General features: G+C 50.1%; 2 protein-coding genes and 1 long non-coding RNA gene across 6 annotated transcripts; 2 read left to right on the top strand and 1 right to left on the bottom strand.

Annotated features, from left to right (window-relative positions):
• The first annotated feature begins 203 nt into the window (after nucleotides 1-203).
• MANEAL (mannosidase endo-alpha like) lies at nucleotides 204-6,609 on the top strand. The gene is made up of 4 exons (XM_048825802.2): nucleotides 204-1,099; nucleotides 3,477-3,586; nucleotides 4,143-4,219; nucleotides 5,027-6,609. The coding sequence occupies exons 1-4, from the start codon at nucleotides 616-618 to the stop codon at nucleotides 5,661-5,663; spliced, it is 1,308 nt and encodes a 435-aa protein (XP_048681759.2). The 5' UTR covers nucleotides 204-615; the 3' UTR covers nucleotides 5,664-6,609.
• A 1,327-nt stretch (nucleotides 6,610-7,936) lies between these two features.
• Nucleotides 7,937-14,102, bottom strand: YRDC (yrdC N6-threonylcarbamoyltransferase domain containing). Its single transcript, XM_048825803.2, has 6 exons — nucleotides 13,877-14,102; nucleotides 12,633-12,828; nucleotides 11,767-11,881; nucleotides 10,221-10,340; nucleotides 9,593-9,735; nucleotides 7,937-9,225 (listed from the first exon to the last, which is right to left on the bottom strand). The coding sequence occupies exons 1-6, from the start codon at nucleotides 14,085-14,087 to the stop codon at nucleotides 9,156-9,158; spliced, it is 855 nt and encodes a 284-aa protein (XP_048681760.2). The 5' UTR covers nucleotides 14,088-14,102; the 3' UTR covers nucleotides 7,937-9,155.
• LOC125624671 (uncharacterized) lies at nucleotides 14,085-17,658 on the top strand. 4 transcript variants are annotated; one of them, XR_012665526.1, is made up of 4 exons: nucleotides 14,085-14,171; nucleotides 16,286-16,451; nucleotides 17,026-17,145; nucleotides 17,495-17,658. It is a non-coding gene; the product is annotated as an uncharacterized LOC125624671 (long non-coding RNA). The 4 variants fall into 4 exon arrangements; XR_012665525.1 differs by lacking the exon at nucleotides 14,085-14,171 and adding an exon at nucleotides 14,256-15,667; XR_007353370.2 differs by lacking the exon at nucleotides 14,085-14,171 and adding an exon at nucleotides 14,256-15,737.
• The last annotated feature ends 1,601 nt before the right edge of the window (nucleotides 17,659-19,259 follow it).

Here is a 19,259-nt window from a genome sequence, read left to right as displayed (position 1 = left end):
CCGTGACAGCCCCGCCCCCCATGTGACTGACCCCCCGTGACCGACCGACCCCCCACGTGTGACTGACCCCCCCAGCCCCCGTGTGACCGACCGACCCCCCCCGCCCTCGTGACCCGCGCCCCCGTGACCGACCGACCCCCCCCGTGACCGACCCCCCCCCCACGACCAACCCGCCCCGGGGACCGACCCCCCCACGCCCGCCTGCCCCCCCCCGGGGACTGACCGACAGACTGACACACCCGCACCCCCTCCCCCCGGGGACTGACGGACACCCGAGCACCCCATCAGGGCCTGACCAACCGCTGGGCCCGAATGACTGACACCCCCTGCCCCAGGGACAGACCGACCCGACCGGGCCCAACCCTCCCCCAGTGACCGACCGACTCCCCCACCGCTGGGCCCGACTGACTGACCGACCAACCCCCCCCTCCCCGTGTGACCAACCCCCCGCCTCCCTCCCCCCGTGACTGACTGCCCACCCCCCCATCCCCTCTTACCTGCGCAGCCACTGGCCTGCGCTGGCCCTGACCCTGTCCCCCAGCCCATCCGCTACTGCGGGGGAGGGTGACTGACGGACCCTTGGCTGCCCCCTCCCCTGGTGCAGCCCCCGGCGCCATGGCCCGGCTGAGGCGCAGAGCCTGCATTGCCCTCTTCCTCTTCACCCTCTTCATCTTCGGCACCATGATGGGCCTGCGGACTCTGAAACCCTCTGATGGCTTCTCAGACCTGGCCCCCGGGCTGGAGCTGGTGCCCTTCGCCGAGCGAGGGGAAAGGCGCTCTGTCTCCCAGGAGGCCATCTCCCGGCCTCAGGTGGCTGCCAGCAGTCACGCCAAGGCACCAACGCCGCCCGTGGACTACGACCTGCACATCTTCTACTACATGTGGTACGGGAACACCCACTTCGAAGGAAAGTACCTGCACTGGGACCATGTCATGGTGCCACACTGGGACCCCAAGATATCCGCCAGCTACCCCAAAGGGCGGCACAGCCCCCCAGAGGACATTGGCTCTAGCTTCTACCCTGAGCTGGGACCTTACAGCTCCAGGGACCCTGAAGTGCTGGAGGAGCACATGAACCAGCTGAGAGCGGCAGCAGTTGGTAAGGATGTCCTGACATGTTTCATCGTCTTGTCAATGCACCTAACAGTTTCATAGATGTTGGGTACCAAACGAGGCCCCAGTCCTACAAGCGGATCTGTGCAGGTGAGCCTCTGCATCCATGCAGCACCCCAGCGAAATCACTGGTGTTCCAGGCACAGACCTGCTTGCTGGAGTCGAGCATTAGTATTGAAATCCATCAGGGGTACACGAGATAATATTTTTTTAAATACTGGAAAAATAACTCATAAACTGCTTTAACCCCAATTCAGAGAGGATAGCATCACAACTTTCAGTGTTCGGGTGTATGTATTTGAATTTTCATCCACAGTGAAGTTTCCGGACAAAGACTACGTTGCTTTGTACCTTTAACCCATGGTGAAGGCCAGATGGTGACAAGGGAGTTAAGTTAACAAGGATGTAAGCACCAAGGTGGGAGAGGAGACACTGAGGGTGCTACAAGGCAGTCACAGTAGGAGTAATAGGAATAAATTAAAGGAAAATTTAGACTGAATGTCAAGGAAAATGCACCTTTTAGTAAGTGTTTCTGCATGCTTAATTTTACTCATGTGAGCACTCACAGTGAAGTTAAGGGGGCTGCTTGCATGACTCAAGTTAAGCAGGTGAGTGTTTGCAGGATGGGGATGCATAGTTACAAACCCCAGGACATTAAAAGAGCCTTTGGCTGAGTGCAAGGATCTGAGAGACTTTCATTCTACAAACTGGAGTATAACTTCTACATGAAGACTTAGAAAGCACTGGTTAAAACTCATCAAAAATGCAGCTTGTAGCAAAGCTATTCAACCTTAACTTTTAAAAATTCGCAAACAGTATGCATTTTGCCTTCCCAAAAAGGAAAAGAAAGTTATTTAAGACCAGAAGGCATTGCTGGAATGAAAATAGTACTGATCGATTGGGCCCATTCTATGCTTGCCTTCAAGGCTAAGTGTTTTCTTTTTAACTTGCATGTTTTGCTGGGTAGCTTGCAAAGTGTAGCAGTATAAATACAGCAGAGCAATTCTGTACTGTACTGAACAGCCTATTAGCACTGGTAGCAAAGTATATTTTATTAAGAGATCAGCCTCTTCCAATTCCGGTGCTGTACAGGATCCCCCGGGACAAGTGAATTCCAACATTAAACAGATGCTATAAATTGCCAAAGCTGACTCTTGAATGGGGCAAACATCCCAGCTCTCATGATACGAAAGATATCAGGGACCTTTGATTCCAAGAGTTCAGGACCCCTGTTGGAGATGTGGCAGCCTACTGCTCCCTCGAATGGGCCTGAATTAGTTGTACATTCTCTCTGTCACCAGCACCTCTTCATGTAGCATTGCGTGTGATATTTTTTTATCTTGGAGATTTCCCATCCAAGTCCTGGCCCAGCCTAGTCTGCTGTCAAGATCAGATGAGGTCACAGCAGGAAGATAGTGTGAACCAGATCAAAACAAACTCTCATTATCACTATCAAAATTGGCTCCCTTTCAGTGACAAGTGAGTGAGTCAGGTAATGACATCTTTATATTCTCATTAATCAAATAGTGAGCAATGGGAAGTCAGTTTGTGCCAGTTCATCCTAATCTGGCCTTGTATTAAAGTGGCTTTGCTTGCCCAGCATTCAGTCTAATAGTTCTCCAACCATCACCTGAGAAGCAGCTTGCTAGTTTGGGACTGTTAAGCACAGGTGACATTTCAGCACCCCCTGCTATGGACAGCTCCATTATTAAATTACAGGGCTGGTGAACAAAAACCTCCTTTCAAGCCAGATGCTTTTCCTTCAAGAAAGGTCACCTTACAGTGTTTACCAGTGTTCTTTCAATTAACCCTTTCCATTCCAGATGCAGTGTCTTTGTGGTATAACAGGATTGAAAAAACACCTCTGCGGCAGATCTTGCACATAACTAAACTGGAACACATTATTAATACAGACTAGTATCTTTCCACTATGCACTAGGTCAGGCACTTCGAACTGCTCCTCCTGTAGAACTCTGCCATGGATGGTGCTATTCAGAAAAGGATTGAGAATTTAACTTCATTCTGAGGAATTCTCAAGCTGTTACCCTGCTACAAATTATACCTAACGGTACGGACATAATGCTTGAGGACAATTATAACCATCTCCCCGCACCTGGGTATCAAAACAGAGGATCCAGGCTGGGTAGAGCCAGTGGTTCAGACCCTCCTATTTTAAGGGATCTCCTTCCTAAATCTGAGATTTAACTGCTTTGACAACTAAGCTTAGAGGACTCTGTGCAATTGTTAGAATGACTAGAAATAAGGTTGAGTTCTGGTGCTGCATGGGAGAGGCAGAAGGCAAGCAGGGGTTTAAATATCAATGCATTTGGTTGGTCCTGATCTCCTTCTGCAACTTGTTGCAGGAGTCCTGGTTTTGTCTTGGTACCCACCTGGTCTGGCAGATGATAATGGGGAGCCATCAGATAGTCTTGTGCCATTTATCTTGGATGCTGCACACAGATATGCCATAAAGGTAAGACTGCTCTCTCTCGTTGTTTGAAGCTATTAAACTAATTGCTCAAATTAGCCAGGAATTGCCACGGTGCTTCTCCAGCAGGAGCGTGCTCTGCAGTCTCAGTGGCTTTGTATTATTTTTAACGGGTCATTATGGGAGGTAGTGGGGAGTCTTTATTTTGCAACAGCTGAGCACAAACAAGCATCACTTCATGAGAGGGCTTTACAGCTTGTTCTCACAGCTATTTCTCACAGCTATTAAAACTAGTCTGGACAAACAGGGATAGGTTACATGCCCTATTATGTGTCAGAGGGGTACCCATGTTAGTCTGTATCCACAAAAACAACGAGGGGTCTGGTGGCACCTTAAAGACTAATTCAATTTGTTAGTATTTATGATGCCCTATTATGATGGAACAGACCCTCAGTCTGTTTCCTGCAAGGGGGCTGCCTAGGCAGCTTCTGGATGCTCTGTGATGAATGGACACTGTGACCTCTTCAAAGGGTCTGGGACTTGCATGCTTTCCTTGTGACAGTCAGTGCTTGTCACCATGTCTCCATGATTTATTTTGAAGGTTGCCTTCCACATCCAGCCATACAAAGGGCGCGACGACCGCACTGTGCATGAGAACATTAAATACATCGTAGACAAGTAAGTCTGGGCTTTCAGTAGCTGCCACAAGAGCATAGTTCAGGCCCAACTCTGTGCTGAGATACAAAGCAGTGTCATGCCAACCATGTCTGTCTTGTACTAAACTTCTTGCTCGCGCTGTATATGAACTAAGTAAGTTATGCCACAGGGTGCTGTAGCAGAGAAATGCAACAGCATCACACCAAGCCCTTTACTTATATGCCATCCTCAGCAACCCTTATAAAGTGAGTATATTAGCCCCAGAGTCTGTAGAAAAGGCCATTGCCAGAGATGTTTAAATCTTATTTTCTTGTTAATGCTGGGGAATAAAGAGCTTTTCACTGTGGGTCACTAGCTGGAATGCAGGCGAACCAGGCAGTAACCAAAAGCTATTACCATCCATCGGGGGATCTCTCACCAGTTTGTAAGTGCGCACATGTCCCCAGTGCATTTATTGGCATGTCGATGGTGGTCACCACTGCAGAATATCTCAAGTATAAATTAGTCTGATGGAGTCTCTCAGGGAATGCAACAAAGCTTTCCTGTTCCTCCAGGCATTCCCTCAGGGTGGTAAAATGGGTCTGAAATATTGATCAGTCCAGTGCAACATCCTCCCCTTTGTCTAACCATGGGCAATGCAGCTGAACCATTCTGGTAAACGGTGACACAGGGAGCATGCAAAGGCCTAAAGTGGAACTACCAGGGCATGCAATTGACTGGGCTTCAGGCTGCACTTGCCTTGTAATGGGCATACCTGCCTGCTAGTCAGCATGGGACTTGCTCCCCAGGTGCCGATACTTACTGTAATGGTCTGTTCTTTCTCTGTAGATATGGATCTCATGCAGCTTTTTATAAATGCAAGACCAGTACAGGACAGAGCCTCCCAATGTTTTACATATATGATTCTTACCTGACACCCCCTGAATCCTGGGCCAAGCTCTTCACCCAGTCAGGCTCTCATTCCCTCCGCAATACCCCTTATGATGCAGTGTTCATAGCACTGCTAGTGGAAGAAGGACACAAGCACGATATTCTCTCTGCAGGATTCGATGGCATGTACACATATTTTGCATCCAATGGCTTCTCTTTCGGCTCATCCCACCAGAACTGGAAAGCTATCAAAGCCTTCTGTGACTCAAACAACCTGATGTTCATTCCCAGCGTTGGCCCAGGCTACATTGACACTAGTATCCGCCCGTGGAACAACCACAACACTCGCAACAGAGTCAACGGAAAATATTATGAAACGGCTCTGCAGGCTGCACTCACGGTGAGGCCAGAGATCGTCTCCATCACTTCCTTCAACGAGTGGCATGAAGGCACTCAGATCGAGAAAGCGGTGCCCAAGAAGACACTAACACGCCTCTATCTGGACTACCTGCCTCATCAGCCCAACATGTATCTGGAGCTGACCCGCAGGTGGGCAGAACACTTTAGCAAGGAGAAGGAGCAATGGCTGATGTGATTATTATGTACGGGAAGCCTTCAGATAGCCTGTCTTTGCTTTATGAAAAAGGTCACGTTAAAAAGAATCGGTTGGGAAAAGCAGATTATGAGTCACAGTCTCTGTTCAGGACTGATGCGCTTGTTCGGGTCGCTAAATAGAGTGTTCTCCATGAACAGCCCTAAGGCTGGTTTGAGCACCAACTCCACAACCCCAGGAGGAAATGTCAGTGAGCAGAGGGGTCTCTAAGCAGCAGTCTGTTCTATTGCAGCTGTGAGTTTAGTACAGATGTCCCTTTTAAAGCCCTGCTGGAGCTGAACTGGCCTGTAAGTGACCAGGCCAGGGAATGAATGAGCAAGAGATCTGTTTTTCTTACCATGCATATGTTTAGTGTGATATTTTAGATATGAGCTGGGCTCCTACCCCCAGCATGTATTTTATCCTATGCCCTTCACCAGTTGCCTGCTGATTACATATTCCACACACCACTAGCAGCTCTGACAATTAACTTCCCTTATTAGCTGGTTGAAACAAAGAGTTAATTGTTCCTCAAAATTGTTTATTGTAGAACAAACCTATGCAATTAAATACCCTTGGGGTTGGGTGGTGTTAGTGAGCCACTGTATCCAAATAACTAAAAATAATTAGAGCTGGAATTTAACCTATTATCTGTATTGGCAACCAATGAACTGCAGTGATCTGTACTAAATGCCCTTTTAGTGTTTCACATGTTCAAAACTTAGCCTTAACTTTGTTTTATCGCCTCTCTAGAATCAAGTGAAGTGTGACCACTTGCAATAAAATGTAACTGAAAATACTAATGTGTTTTCCCAGAAGGAAGTTACATCACTATAGAATAAATACCCTTTTTTGTAACTATCGTACATCCAGTCCCTTCTAAATTTGGTGTTTTAAGAATTCATTTGTACTTGTCTTTTTATCAATAAAGTGAGAAGTGGCAGCTTTAGATCTGAGTTAGTGCATGAGGTTCTCCCTTGTCACATTAATTATGCTTAATTTATACAAATTCTGACTTACTGCACAGTGACAGCACTGATGGTTTCATTTTTCTCCATTTAATGCAAATGACTGAAAACACGCTCTATCTAGCCGCTCATGCTTGGTCGAAAGAATTAGAATCATAGACATGTAAGATTCTAAGGGAGCTCAAGAGGTCATATTGTCCAGTGGTTCTCAGACTGTGGGTCAGGCTTCAGTTTTGGCCCCCGCACCTGGGTAATATACTGCAGTAATTTTTGTTGTCAGAAGGGGGTCACGGTGTAGTGAAGTGTGAGAACCCCTGATCTAGTCCATTCCCTATACTCAAGCAGGACCAAGTAAACCTAGACCATCCCAGACAGGTGTTTGTCTAACCTGTTCTTAAATAACCTAAACCTCATCTCCCTTGCTGCAGATTAAGCTGTTTAAACCTTGTCCTACCTTCAGTGGACACAATTTATCACGGTCCTCGTGATAACAGCATTTGACATGGTTGAAGATGTATCAGATTCCCACCCATCAGTCTTTTCTCAGGACCCATTTTAACAACCCTTTGTCATAGGTCAGGTTTTCTAAACCTCATATGTTTGTTGCTCTCCTCTGGTCTCGTCCCAATTTGGCACCCAAAACTGAACCTAACACTCCAGCCAACACTTTAGTGGGGCTGAATAGTGGCACAATTGTCTCCCATGTCTTACATACAACACTGCTGTTAATACAGCCCAGGCTGCCTTTCTTGGAAACTGCATCATAGTGGTGGGTCATATTCAATTTGTGATCCACTGTAACCCCCAGATCCTGTTCAGCTTTCCTGCCCCTAACTACTTATTCCCCATTTGTTTGTTTGATTTTTCCTACCTAAGTGAAGTACTTTACTTTGCACTTGTCTTTATTGAATTTCATCTTATTGGTGGTTTCAGACCAATTTTCCAGTTTGTCAAGGTCATTTTGCATTCTAATCCTGTCCTCTGAAGTGCTTTCAACCCCTCCCACTTTGGAGTCATCTGCAAATTTTATACACTTCATCAGGTCCTGCCAACTTAGTGCAAGAGTGGAATAAGCAAAGAGCTATCCTATGGTTGCATCTCACTCACCAAAGCCTCTGGGTTATAAAGCCCTTGTTCATCTTTTTCAAGATTTGATAAGGGTCCAGCTGCTCCATGTCTTGCTGCATGATGGGCCTGGTTTAGCAGAGTAGTTGCTAGTCAAACCCTCATCTCGACAACAAGTAACTGTAGGCTGCAGAGATTAGTCTTCCAAAGATGAAAAGCCACCACCTCCAAAAGGTAACAGTGTACGTACAAAATTTACACTTTAATGGCACTAACACAAAGAGGCATTGCAGAGATCCAAACACCTTAAATCTAAGCATTTATAACAGAACTGTGTTTCAAAAAACACAGTTTGGTCACCAGTTTTTAAACACTAATAAATATCACCATGAACAGATTAATTACATTTTAGTGTTCCCAGAAGAGTAAATACTGGCTCAGACCCTTTTGGCCTCCTCCTATTGTTCTAATAATCTCACTGAATTAAGATCTATAAAAACTACAGACTGATTCTAGTCCGCAGGTCAGCTAAGTAGGGAAAGCAACAACTTCATGGGTGATGAAGGGAACAGTTCATGAGGGACTCAAAAGATTGCACTTCAGGGTCTGTCCTTTCTCCTTTTACAAGGAAAACAAACGGAAGAATTTAGTCTAGTATCAGGATTAGCAACCATCACCTAAAAGTAAACCTTAGATGACTTGCAAAAGGGATACTTTTTTGACAACTAAAGAGCAGCTGAAAAGTTTCTCCTGCTTGGCGCCGTTAGAAATATCAGGTCTAGACTTGCTACTTTTTGCTGGAGAACAGTAAGATTATGGCATCATGAGAAACAGATTAAGCCAAAATAAAAAGCCATTTCCCTTTCAGGTGCTCTACAATTTAAGCCAAACACTCAGCAGACAGGTGGAAGAAGGATTCTCTCTACTAAAGGGGTCAAAGCTCACTCCTGCAAAACCAAGCAAGAGGAGACACTGTATTCCTGATATTTCTAAGTAAAACAGAAGAAACATTTAAAAACTGTGGTGTGTGTTTAAGTCAAAACAGCAATTGGTTGCCTCTAAATCTGAATCAAACCCAAGTGCTGTACACAGGTATTTCAGTAAAACACGATCCTCTGTCCCATGCAAGAACAGCAGTTTCCCAAAATATCGCAAATAGACGTTTATTTCAAATCCTAGTAAACCCCATTGCACAAGGCAAAAGATCCCTTGTACGGTAATCAGGGATATTACACTTGCACAAGGAGGTCAGAAGTACTTGGTTTGTTTCTTACAAACATGCACAGCAGACCAATAGCCATTACACACAAATGATGAAAAGACCCAAGGAGAGACATGAGGACTGATACAACCATTGACCTTATTAAAGACCTTATTAAGACCTTTGACACTGGCTTCCTGAAGAGACAGGCACATGGTGCCCAGTTTTACTGACTCTGCACAGCTTCCAGAGTTTGGTATCTCACAAAGAAGGTGGTTCTGATGTCAAGCCGTATTTCTTCCCCAGGATTTCAACTGTCGGTGTCAGTGCACTATGGAAATAAAGGCAAGTAGCGTGGTGACTAGAAATAAGTTCCCATTTGCAGAACTCAGTTGGTTCCACAGTTTTGTAGGGAAAAAACGAGAACCAGCTGAGCAAGGTTATCTTCAGCCCAGCAGGGCAAAAGAGCGGTATATTATGAAATAGCAAGTTATATCCTGCTGAACCCAGTATCTGTCAATTTTCAGCATCTCTGGCCAGGCAAATTAGTTAGGTGTTAGAGAATGCTGCACTTTGAAAACATCCTACACTAACCGCTGTAGGGAAATGGGCAAAACAAGCCCCATGTTTTAACTTTCAGTTGCATTTTGTTTTACCTAAAGTGAAAGCTGCAGCTATGGTCAGCAAAGAGTGCTTACCAGCCAGGCCGAATAATGGTGTATTTCCCAGATACAGACAAGTCGACCACAGTTGACCCCAGACGACACTCTGGACTCTGGATATCTCCAATTACACCTCCATCAATGACCAGGGACAACTGAGGCCAAAGGTCTTGGAATTCCTGAGACAAGAAGGGAAAATTGGGTTCAGCCAACTAAGCATTTGAGGGGTTGTTGTTTTAGTTTTTAAATGGATACCACACGTGAAGCGCTGTCGGACTCTAGTGCCAGGGAAGACATCCCATTTCTCTGAGCTTCTGAGCTGAACACACCATAGACATCAGAACACACGCTTTCACTATTTTCGGAGCTACAAGTGCCCTCTAAGGATTCTCAGGTTCAGAACCATTTGCTACATAATCATGTTTAGTAAAGTACACAGGAAGCCTTTAAACAGTCTGCATTTTAAACTCTGCCCTTCCTCAATCTTTAAGGGAGGCTCCCAGCACAGCAGCAGGGATCTGTAGTCTATTGTGAAGGGGGTCTGTAACAGAAGGACGAGGAACAACCACCATGGGAAAGGTGGTACAACAGGTTAGTAGCTTCTCCCAACTCCTATCTGAAATCCTAGCACGGCAGTTCTCCCCAGTGACAAAACCAACCTTACCGAGACGGTCAGTGTGCTCGCCTGAGTACTGATGTTAGCGCTCGTTAAAGCCAGTGGTCCTGAACAAGCCTGTGCCACCTCCCTAATGAAAGGGTGATTTGGAATACGAATGCCAACCAACTACAAGAGAAGAGAGGTGTGTTTATATGCAACAGCCAAAGAGAGGATACATTTATAGGCAACAGTCATTGAGCTACAGATCAACCATGTATCCCATTATGTTGTATGAAGCCCTGTTGACCTAAAGAAGTGTGGTCCAACTGGCAGCCTGAGGGCTGGATTTGGCCCACATAATGATTCCATCTTGCTGCTACCCCATCCACTTAACAATTTTCAGCTATGCTGGGACATGCCCAAACAGTGCAGGGGGAGCTGGTACCATTCAGCCCCACAGGCCCCCTGTGGAAAGCCCATAAGGGCTCTAGCTTCCCCACTCCTGCAGGAGGCTTGGGAAAGTACCAGGGCCTCCAGTTTCCTGCCAGCCTACAGTGCCAGGTCTCTGGCAGATGCTCTCCCATTGGGAGGTACTAAGGGCCCCCCAGCCTGTTACCTCCTGTGCGGGTGGTGGGTCCCTGGCCACTGGGCTGCTGCACCACTATCTCAGGCATGGCTGGAAGGGGGGGTAGTGGCTGCTGGGTCTCTACAGCCGCAGAGTCAGCTGGGGGGGGCGGGTGGGCCTGCTGTCCCTGCCTCCCAATGATCAGTGCAGCTGGCATCTCCCACTCCAAGACAGGGTGAGGGAATCTCTTTACTGCTGCACATTCCCCAGGGTCTGAGCACATGCACTGACCACAGCGAAGCCATGGCCAGTCTCCTCTCTGAGACTGGGATAGGGAAGGGGGATGAACTGCATACCATTAAAAATATTTCTGGGGGCACATCTGCCTTGATAGGTCATTGAAGTTCAACTTCTAATTTTTGGACTGTCAGAGAGGGAACTAAACAGGGGGTCTGAACTATGGACCACCTGTGGCCCTACTGACGGAGTTTCTCAGCTGGACAGCAACACCCTCAGCTGCTGCTTCCAATGTTCTGTTACAAATATTGAGATTGACATTGGGAGTCAAGTGCCAGAAACTTTTCCTCACTAAGAGGTGAGCTATTATCTTATTTAATTTAGTTTTATTACTTCTTAACCCCCATTAACACCTTAATGGGTAAATTCTAAATGCTTTAAAACAAGTGATCTGATTCTAGAATCTGGAATTCTATTTCTGGATGTGGCCCACAGAATAAAATTTGGACCACAGAAAAGGAAGGATAGGTCTTTCTACCAGCTTTATACCTCAAGACAGTTTAACCACCCAGCACATCAAACACTACAAGTTATATCACATTCAGATAGGTGACAAGGACACCTACAAATATGTCCATCTTGGCACATGTTTGTTATTGACAGAGCAGGAACTAGCTTCAAGATGTCAATGAATGCTGAATGCCGTGAACACACAACAAATGTGAGTGGGAAGGCCAAAGAACTACACACAAAGAAGATGGTGGTCACCTGTCAAATTGCAGAGATGTGTGTCATGTCCCAAAGACTTACCGATGTGAAAGGGTTCAGGTCTTTATTGAGTTCTTCTGAGCGCTGCAATACCAGGGTCACAGGTCCTGGGAGCAGGTCCCGTAGCAGCTCTTCTGGCACATTGACATGACAGTACCTATGAAGTACACTGAGATGTACTTAAAATCGCTACAAGATACAGTCACAAGAGACTAACCATCACTGGGAATGTTTCCATGCTCCCAGCTACCACAACTCCCTCCCCTGAAGTTTTACATTTTTGCTATTGCACAGTTGAGACAGGAAGCAAAATGCAACAAAAACAGGCTGGCCCTCCCTGACCAAAGCACCACACAGTGAGAATTTTGGCAGTCCATGACCCCTCTCTGAGGGAGATTTTCTTCTCTGGGCTCTCTAGGTACATCTGTCCCCATTTCAGTGTACGGGACAAGGTACCTGCTCTACTGTAAGCTGTGTTGGACACAGATTCGAGACGCTCAGAAAGGATGCAACTTAAAAAACTGTATTTGCAAACTCATTTTTTTCCCAAGGCCACCAACGTTAGATACTAAAACTGAATTCTGAGCATTCCATTTACTTTTGTGATTTACGCAGCTTGCATTTCTCTCAGCACGAACCACAAAGTCAAATCAGTCCAATTCACTTTTGCTTTTACTATACACCGCTCGGAGTATTAAAAACTGAAAAACAAAGCCGAGGGCAGCGACCTGGAAAGTGCCCAAGTGCTACAAAGGAAAGCTTGCTTTAAAACAACTTTCCGCTGTGGTTTAATGAAGCGTGGGTCGTTTCTGATAGTTTCACAAAAGCTGTTTTTTAAAGGACCCAGCCTCACCCAGGCGGACACGGGGCCCTAGCGCTCAGTGTCCCCAGCTGAGGCACATGCTCACCTGTAAATATGCTCCACCTCGCCCAGGCAGATGGCCAGGGGTTTGCCTCCAAGTCGCCCTTTCAGGTTATAGATCTTCTGGATGGCCGGGGAGCTCTGGGCCAGACACGCTACTCCGTAGACGGTGTCGGTGGGGAGCGCCACGAGGCCGCCCTCCCGCAGGACAGTTGCGGTGGCCTGGAGGGTCTCCCGCCAGCCTGGGGGGGAGCAGCGAGTGAGCCCCCGGCCCAGCCCCACTGCCGCAGCGACCCCAGCCCCGGTCTCTCGGGCCCAGCGGGGTCCCCGTCTCCCGGCCCGGGCGCCCGGCAGCTCCCGCTGCCCTACGGAGAGAGGAGCCGGCCCAGGCCGCGGCCCCCCGACCCCGTGCCCCGGCCTCCCCCGCTTCCCTCACGCCCCACCGCCGACCCCCCCCCGGGCACCTGGCCTCTCCCCACCCCCGCCCGGACCCCGTGCCCCACCCTCCCCCCACCCCCACCTGGACCCTGCGCCCCGGCCTCCCCCACTTCCCTCGCGCCCCGCCGACCACCCCCCGGGCTCCCCGCCTCTCCCCAACCCCGCCCCGCTCCCCCACCACCACTTCCCTCGCGCCCCGCCGCCGCCGACCCTCCCGGGCCCCCGGCCCCGCCTCCCCCCACGCCCCGCCCCTGCGCCCCAGCCTCCCCCACTTCCCTCGCGCCCCGCCTCTCCCCACCCCCGCCCCACTTTCCTCGTGTCCCGCCGCCGACCCCCCCCGGACCCGCCGCCTCTCCCCACCCCCGCCCCGACCCCCCCCCACTTCCCTCGCGCCCCGCCGACCCCCCCCGGGCCCCCCGCCTCTCCCCACCCCCGCCCCGACCCCGCCCACTTCCCTCGCGCCCCGCCGACCCCCCCCGGGCCCCCGCCTCTCCCCACCCCCGCCCCGACCCCGCCCACTTCCCTCGCGCCCCGCCGACCCCCCCCGGGCCCCCCGCCTCTCCCCACCCCCGCCCCGACCCCGCCCACTTCCCTCGCGCCCCGCCGACCCCCCCCGGGCCCCCCGCCCCGACCCCGCCCACTTCCCTCGCGCCCCGCCGACCCCCCCGCCTCTCCCTACCCCTACCCCCGCCCCCACTTCCCTCGCGCCCCGCTGCCGACCCCCGGGGCCCCCGGCCCCCCCCACTTTTCTCACACCCCGCCGCCGACCCCCCCCGGACCCGCCGCCTCTCCCCACCCCCACTTCCCTCGCGCCCCGCCCCGGGCCCGCCCCGTTCCCCCGGCCCCGCTCACCCTGCGGGTCGCTCTGCGCCGCGCGGCGCCCGGGCCCGGGGAGCGGCAGCGGGCGGCGAAGGCTCCGCAGCCCCGCGGCCCATCCCGGCCCCGCGCCCCCCAGGGGCCCCTCAGCGGCGCGGGCCCAGCCGGCCAGCGCGCCCCGCCCGCGCGCGCTCAGCATAGGAGGAACTTCCGCTTCCGCTTCCGCGCGGAGCCGCGATGACGTCATTCCGGTCGCGCTCCTCCTTAAAGAGACAGGCGCCTCCAACGCCGGGGTCTGTCCCCGGCTCTGGGAGGGGCGCGGGGCCTCGTGGTGAGAGGGGGCGGGGCTGAGAGCCGGGACTCCTGGGTTCCATCCCTGGCTCTGGGAGGGGAGGGGAGGGGGGTCTGGAGGGTTAGAGCTGGGGGAGGGGCTGGGAGCCCGGACTCCTGGGTTCTCTCGGGGCTGTCGGTGAGTTGCTGCCTGACCCCTTGGACAAGCCCCGTCGCCCTGGCGCCCAAGAGTCGACAGGGTGCTGCCCGGGAACAGCCCGCCGCCGCCCGCTCCCTGCCCTCAGAGAGCCGCGCCCTTTGCTGCAGGTCCCCAGCGCCTGTATTCCCAGGGGTTCAGTGCCCTCATTTCACAGACCGGGAAACTGAGGCACGGGTCAGTGACAGAGCTGAGAGCAAAGTCCAGGTCTTCTGGCTCTCAGACCTACCCTCTTATCACTAACCCCTTCTGTCCCCCCGGAACTGGGACCAAAACCCAGGAGTCCAGACACCAGCCATCCTCCTCTAAGCACAACACAAACTGCCTTCTGGATGTGACTTCCTTCCTTCTCCCCTCCCTCAACCCTGGGAACTTCACAAGTAAAACAGTGACTGGCACTGAACTTAGAACGACCCTGGTGCTTTATGGCAATAAAGTTCTTGCAGAAGAAACTCATGGAATTTACTTATTACATGTGTGTCAGAGATCCACAGGATCTGTGCTATCCCCCAGCTTTTAAAGAGTCCCTCAGAGGAATCCCTTCCGTGTGCCAGACCCTCAGGAGGTCCCACTCTCTTCAGGGTAGGCCATGAGGCCTCACTGTCTTCGAGTCTGACTGCCTGCACTCCAGCTTCACACCGTGAACTCTGCCCAGCGAGTCAACTGAGATAGACTCCTGATCAGAGATTTTACACTCTTCAGGGACGAATGCACTTCAGCGAGTATTTGCAGTGACCTCAGGCTGCCTTTCCAAAATGGAGCAGGGTTTGTCAACTGGAACACATCACTGGCAAATCCTTGGTTAGCCAAGAGAAGCAAAGATGAAGATATAGTCCATTCTGGCCAAGACAGTGCAATCAGCCAGCTAAGCTGCTTTGCAATCCATTTTGGCTTTCTCCCCTGACCTTGGCTCCGTCGTGTCTTTCAGTCCCAGGTGAGAGCCCTGTGTCTTGCCAAAGACTACACAAATCATTCCTCGTGATCCAAAGGATCCTGTGACAGCTCCATTTAATCTTGTGGTACCAGTCACAAAAGTCCTTCCTTGCTTTGTCAAATGACTGTTGTCCCAAGCTGGTGCAGGGCTGCCTGCTCTCTTTGGAGAGGACTCATCAAGATGGGTACCACTCTCTCTTCTGGCACCCACCACAGGGACTTTTGATTTTACTACAGCGGACAGCAAAGAACAGAGACCTGTAGGAAATAATTTAGCAAAGCCGGAAGGAAGGAAAGAATAGGTTTCTTACAAAGACTACAGCTTTGCTTGAAGCCTTAAGAACACGATATAATTAGAGGTGCAGCCTGTTTAGAAATGGAACCAGCTGAGGTCTCAAGGGAAACAGGTGGAAGCAATTGACTCACTGAAGGACCTTATAAATAAGGCCTCAGCCGGCTGCTCTAGGAGAGCAGAAGGTGATGCTGGCTGCTTTTCTTCAGTGCCAGTACTAGCTGGGAACAAAGCATGTTCTAGCTAAATAGTCCTCCTGGGGCAAAGAATTTACTATGTAACAAATAGTTTGAGAAAAACCTTCTGTTTTTTCTCTTTAAATCATAGAATCATAGATCCTTTTGTGCTTGGAAGCTGCCTTATTTCCCAGGATGGTTTCTGAGTGTACAAGCTACTCAGTGGAGCAGGTCCCAGTGAAATTTCACTGTTTGCCTCAAGATTCTGTTCTGGCTTTTTGATTAACTTTTTCCTGGAGTGTAAGTGTTCATGTCAAACACTCCTTTGCCTAGCTTTGGAAATTGATGACCTGTTAGATAATTTATCAATCTAGCTCAAATTGGGAATAAGTACCTTATTCACCACACCTTTCCTTGACCTCTAATGGCGGAGAGGCTAAAGAGACAAGCTCTGATTTTCTAGTTAACAGGGCCTGCTCCAGCACCACCCTGGGTTTTTAATTTGTTATTGGGAGCAGGGGAGAGAAACCCCTTATAACTGTGATTTTTTTTTTCAGTGTTACTGATCCACTCTGGGAACTTGGTGAATTGGATGCCAACTCCCACCCCTAACTGTCCTGCCCCTTAAGATTAAAACTAACTGCTCTCAGCTCTAGCTTGGCAATGGATGCAGAGGACGCTATGAAACAGGATGCTGAGCAGCCCCCAGACACTGCGTCACTGGTTTGTATGGCTGTACGAATGTGTGTGGTTTATGGCATGAGGAGATGGAGGCTGGCAGTAAGGATGAGGTTAGGTTTACATGTAAGAATAATTCAAATGTCTGTGCAGTTTCTTTTGTCAACACCATAAAGCAGCATTTTAACATGGACTCAAAGAAGGAGACTGAGCTGGCTCCGGCTCACCACCGTGCTCCAGTTAAGGGGGGTGTGTGTGGATGCAGTTCAGGTTAGGGGCAATACTCGAATTAACTCAGTGGTGAGGACAAGCCCTGTGCCTAGCCCAGCTGCTGCCCTCTCTAGAGGGTTTGTTGCTTTAGTTGAAACACTGGTTCAATTTCCATGTTCAAGACACAGTGTAACTAATGTAACTGCTCCAGTCCTGTGGATTTCACAGAAACGCTGCTGGGCACTGCAGGCAGCTGCCAAGGAGGTTCCCATTGGAACTGATGCTGCTTGCCAGGCCTGGTGCAGATTACGAGACCCACACTGGCTCTGGATGACAGAGCCCAGGAGGTCCCTAATTACTCTTCCCCTGACCCTGGAGAATGTCCTGTGGTGACTCCTCTCCTTTGCAGGTTGAAGGTGTGAGAACCCTGCTAAGATCCCTTGAAGTCCGGCAGCAGTGCCTCCTGGCAAACATTGCCAGCTGCGACGAGCTGATGGCAGAAATCACCAGTCTTCAGGCTGCTCTCTGTGTTAAGTATTGTGATCTTCCCCACTTTCCTTGCAGCAGGGCCTCTGTAAAGAGGGCCCCCGAGGGCTTTTCCTTTAACATTACATGACTGCCCAGCACAAGATGGTGCAACTCCTGTAAGGAGCCCTGGTTTCCACAGGCCGTATCTCCCTTGAATGGCAAGACCAGTGGGGGCTGGGGGTGGGCTGCTCCATTTCTTTTCAATTACTAAGTTCATTAGAAAATGTTATGATCTCTGGAAAGCAGCATCTTGACCCTAGTGCCGTGAGGTTGGTGGCACCCTTGAATTCTGTGTTAAAGCGGCTCCTGGGAGGCATTGGACTGATGCGTGTGGTTTTATTATTTGCTAGACTCCTGCCAGAACAGAGGGCAGCTCCTTGCCTGTGCAAGAAGAGAACAAGAATTCCTGAAATGCTTAATGAGCTGATCACCTGAGGGCTATTGATGAAGGAAGCCACTTTGTACTCTCATTGCCTGTACCCTACAAAATATACTTGGCCCTCTAGTCCCTGAACTCTTTGCATGCGTTTGGTGTGGTGTGTAAGTGCATATTGCTGTGACCTCAACTCTCAATTGCGTTGTCTAGAAATAAATGACACAACTGTTTGCTCTAGCTCTGAGAGAGCTTCAGCCTGTCGTAAGTTAATACTGTGGGGAAAGAAACAGCCTGACGACAAGCCCAGCTCTGATCACTGCTGCTAACCCTGGGCAGCTGACCCCACTCAAGCTCTCTGCTGTTGCCTTGGGTCACTAACAGGAAAGTAGATTCCCCTCCAGTCTCATGATCTTTTAGTGCACAGCTGGAACAGTTGCACTGCAGGGGCTGCATCTTGCCTTTTGTCCTGATGATCTGTCCCCTTTGTCCCCTCCTGCCTTCAGCAGAGGATAGCTCCAGATTGTAAATTCCTTCCCCCTCATTCCTACCTGCATTTTGAATGGGGAGGAGTATTGTCATGGAGCAGTGACTCCTCCTTGAGGGAGTGTGAAACCTTTGACAGCATATCAAACAGCTCCTGCTACCTTGCTTTCTGCTCCATATGATTTAGACTGCTCTGGGGGCTGGAGGAGATGCAGAAGACCAGCAGCTTGTGTGTCCTGCTTCCCAGCTGCCCTGGTTTGACACTAGACATTTCAGTTTAGGAGTTTGAGGGAGCTGCTGTCAGAGCCAACGTGCGTTGATTTCCTTCAGCCTGACTGAGAACAGGTTAAAGAGGGTGCCTACAATAATCATGGAAGAACTGACCCACTTTGGAGCTGCACAGTGAGGCTCGGAGCATTCTGCTCCTGGAAAGGCAGGGCTGTGGCTCTGGCTGGAGTGAGATGAACCCTGTGTGTGGCCCCTGGTGTGCTCTGACCAATGCTTTGTACCTAAAGTGTGATCATCTCATGGGCCTTGTCCTTCCCCCATCTGTTTGTTGTATCCACCTATTTTATCATCACAGACTTGGTCCTTGGCCTGAAGAGCTTGATTCTCTCCCTTTTGTGTCTCAAGCATCTAGCACAATGGGGTCTCAATCCTGGAGTAGAGTTCCTTCGTGCTCATGTAATACAAATCCTGGACCACTGACAATATAAGAGGGCAGAATACAAAGTCAGCTCAGCTGCTGTGGAGAGACTTGCCCAAACACTTCAGCCCTAAATTATTAGGGGCCTTATGTACCCCAAGGTCCTTAAATTGGCTCACCAGGTACTTGTACAGAGGCCAGCAGCCAGTACGGATTCCCTTGCCCCTAAAGCAAATAGGTGCCCTCCTTTGGCAGCTTCTGGATCATTTTTGAGAGGCCGGTTACTGTGCCTGAGCCAGGCTCTCACCTATTTGAGGCTTTTCATGAATATGTAATGCCCATATGACCCTCTCTGTGTTAATGACTGCCGAGACCTGCAGTCCCTGCTAGCTGATGGTTATAAAGGGGTGGCAGGCTAAGCAGCAGCATGGTACAGTGGTTAGGGTACTAGCCTATGACTTGGGAGACCTGGGTTGCAGTCCATGCACCACCACAGACTTTCTGGGTAACCTTCAGTAAGTCACAGCCTCTCTACCTGCCAAATCACAAGTCCCTTTCCAGGGTGTATGAACTCAGCTGCTACAGAATAAGTACAGAAGATAGATAATGC

Source organism: Caretta caretta, chromosome 19, assembly GCF_965140235.1.
Source record: "Caretta caretta isolate rCarCar2 chromosome 19, rCarCar1.hap1, whole genome shotgun sequence".
In the NCBI taxonomy this organism is placed as follows: Eukaryota; Metazoa; Chordata; order Testudines; family Cheloniidae; genus Caretta; species Caretta caretta.
Note: the sequence above shows the minus strand (reverse complement) of the source record. Positions and strands in the feature narration are given on the sequence as shown.

Excerpts from the sequence above, each read along its gene's own strand:
- MANEAL (XM_048825802.2), top strand. The coding sequence starts at position 616 with ATGGCCCGGCTGAGGCGCAGAGCCTGCATTGCCCTCTTCCTCTTCACC. Across the intron at positions 1,100-3,476 it reads GCTGAGAGCGGCAGCAGTTG|GAGTCCTGGTTTTGTCTTGG; the intron begins GTAAGGATGTCC and ends AACTTGTTGCAG. Across the intron at positions 4,220-5,026 it reads ATTAAATACATCGTAGACAA|ATATGGATCTCATGCAGCTT; the intron begins GTAAGTCTGGGC and ends CTTTCTCTGTAG.
- YRDC (XM_048825803.2), bottom strand. The coding sequence starts at position 14,087 with ATGACGTCATCGCGGCTCCGCGCGGAAGCGGAAGCGGAAGTTCCTCCT. Across the intron at positions 12,829-13,876 it reads GGCGCAGAGCGACCCGCAGG|GCTGGCGGGAGACCCTCCAG; the intron begins GTGAGCGGGGCC and ends GCTCCCCCCCAG. Across the intron at positions 9,226-9,592 it reads ACCATTATTCGGCCTGGCTG|TGCACTGACACCGACAGTTG; the intron begins GTAAGCACTCTT and ends TTATTTCCATAG.